General features: G+C 35.5%; 1 protein-coding gene across 1 annotated transcript in view; it reads left to right on the top strand.

Moving 5' to 3' along the window:
- Nucleotides 1–548: 548 nt before the first annotated feature.
- LOC100573267 overlaps nt 549–2800 on the top strand; it is a 6942-nt gene continuing 4690 nt past the window's right edge. The window contains exon 1 of the mRNA XM_029485719.1: nt 549–764. Within this exon, the coding sequence (XP_029341579.1) occupies nt 623–764 (142 nt within the window). The 5' untranslated portion in view covers nt 549–622. The remainder of the gene's footprint in view (nt 765–2800) is intronic.

A 2800-nucleotide genomic window follows, 5' to 3' on the forward strand; every position in this document is an offset into this window, starting at 1 on the left:
GATATTGTTATAGCTTATTGTTATAGTGATTTATATTCTCTGTAGGCACGTACCTGTGTTGCACAATAGTCGATGTAGCGTCCAGAGTTCGTGTCGAACACTCAACCACCAGGGCGAACCACTTGCACAACCCCACCCCACCACCGCCAAGGCGGCTTTTAAAACGAAACACGGACCAGCAGCTCGGCATTATTGTGATAGCCGTGCCATTGACTTCACAATTTCCCTTGCGCACAGCAGACTTAGTTACTACTAGTAAACAGTTGTTTTGAGGTTATTCCGTCCGGTTTTTTAATTTATTGTTGTTAGTTGTTTTCTCGATACACTCACAATATGATGAAATATATAGGAAATATATTACTCTTACTGGCCATCACTTATTCCGTGTTCGCAGCCCCAAAGATTGGAGATTATACTGCACAACGTATGACGGATGAAGATGTACGCGACCGCAATCACAGTGAGTACATCAGTACAAACAGCATAATATGTATATTGTGTATAAAATGTATAATATGTATAGGTATAATGTAATGAGTAATTTTTCTTTTGTGTTTCAGTTCAGGATAGTCTAAATGGCCTATTATGTCCTCCAGTCGGACTAATAGATAAATATGAGGTCATGACAATACAAACAACGACGACGATGAATGGATGCGCTTATATGGAAAAAGCCGTGCTACCAAGCCTAGTCCCATTATTTCACCTGTGGCTAGAACGTCCCGAGAAAACTATGGTACATGGGCATTGCAATGACATGGAGAGTACGTATAACAAATCATTATTGTTACAGCATAAAGGGGAAGGCAGGGTTAGGTACGCTGCACTCGAGACGGCAGGAACATTTTCTCTGGCTAAAATAGTATGAACATATTATTATGTATTATGGCTTATTATTCATGTACCTATTACTTGCATCTATAAAGTGAAATAGGTATACTATAAATGCACAGTTACCTATTAATGTCACTAAAAGTTGTGTAGATTATCGCGTTTGTTGTGACAGTTTTAGAAAGTCTACACAGAATACAATATATGTATATTTTACATATTTATATTTTATATTAATATATAAATTACCGTGTGTAGAAGAGGCGTTCTTAGGATATTTCAATGGAGGGGATGAAAAAAATGGTTACAAAATAAGCCGTAAGGGTTTCGCCTTACAATTCCCATATTATAATAATGAATATTAAAATAATGATAGTTTATAATATAAATTAATCAATTCAAGTCAATTTTACTTTTTATTTTGACTATAAAACAATGTTATGAATCAGTTTATTTTATTTATTTTAATAATTCATTTTATGTTAAATTCAAATTAAAATATCGATTTTTCTTGATTTTTGAGCCAAAATGACAAGAATTTTTTCCGGATCAATAGGCACTTCTCTATGAATGGCCAGCAATGTGAGTCCATTATACGGTCATAGAATATATAATCATAATATAAGAAAAATAATTAAATATGTTTATAATAAATTTACTATTTACTTCAGTCATTGTGTTTCTTAGAAAGGTTTTAAGTATTTGCTAGATGGGAGGATAGCAATTTCGTTTAGCGGTCCGGTGTCGGATTTTCAGAATTTTATAACTCTATGACATTTTAAAATCATGTTTTGTATTTTTGTTGGTACTTTAATTATAATCATTTTTAGGAAGGGGGTTGATATGTAATATTATTCCAACGAAAATGACAACACAGAAAAATTCTCAGGCCTCGAATTATGGGATTTTGATAAATATTTATTTATCGGAATGTAGAAGACATCCTAGGTCGCATTGAACTTTATTTATTTCAAATACTGGTATAATATAATTTGTAAAATTTTAAAATTTTAATAATATAGGGGTATAACTATGTAACATTAGTCGCCCGTATACATCAATTCATACGGGCCCATGAGCTATGATTCATAGGTACCTATAGGTACTTATTAAGCAGAGGCGGATTTACCCATAGGCCACCAAGGCACTGGCCTAGGGCGCAATTTTTTAGTTAATTTTTACTTTTTAATTTTTCATAATTTCATAATTCTATTTATCTAAATTTTATATTAATTTTTTTTCGTATACAACTTGCATGAAATTGGAGAATGGCTCACGTAGTCACGTCGCAGTAACGTTTTAATTTATAAGCTATGATGACCTTGCCGATTGAGTTTAATCCTGCGACCAGCGCGTACCGCGCCGCGCCGCCACCGCTAGAGGTTCGACATCGACACTCGAAGAGGCAGTTGCTGGCGTTGCCTGTGTTAATGCATGGGAGATGGTATACGGGTGTGCGGCGTAAACACGTACAATATTGTGAATGGCGCATGCGCAAAACGCCAGCCAAGGCAGTCAAATATATTGCCTCGGGACGCCGGGTACATTACTACATTGTATATAGCCGCTCTACTAGCTAGGTGGGGGACAGCTCGCACAGTGCTTACTGGAATGACCCGCCTCACCCCGCACCCGGCACCGCAATTATAATACTGGAATTAATTCTGGAAATCAGGTGTCTTGATAAAGTAATTAATAATAATAAATATTGCGACGACGCGCGACGCTGGCACTGTCACCCATAGATAAAAGATTGTCGCCCGTCTCCTGTATAGTGCATGCAACATACTGCTCAGAAATTTGCTAATCGATTACGATTATAGAATATAGAGACTAGAGTGCTCACCACTAAATCATAGATAATTTTGCTACAGATAAATCAAGGCGCAAATGATTTAATAATTGTACAATTAGTGTACAAAATACAAATGTACCTATGCAAAATTGTATTAATATTTAATAAAATAAT

This window comes from Acyrthosiphon pisum, chromosome X (assembly GCF_005508785.2).
Source record: "Acyrthosiphon pisum isolate AL4f chromosome X, pea_aphid_22Mar2018_4r6ur, whole genome shotgun sequence".
NCBI lineage: Eukaryota > Metazoa > Arthropoda > Insecta > Hemiptera > Aphididae > Acyrthosiphon > Acyrthosiphon pisum.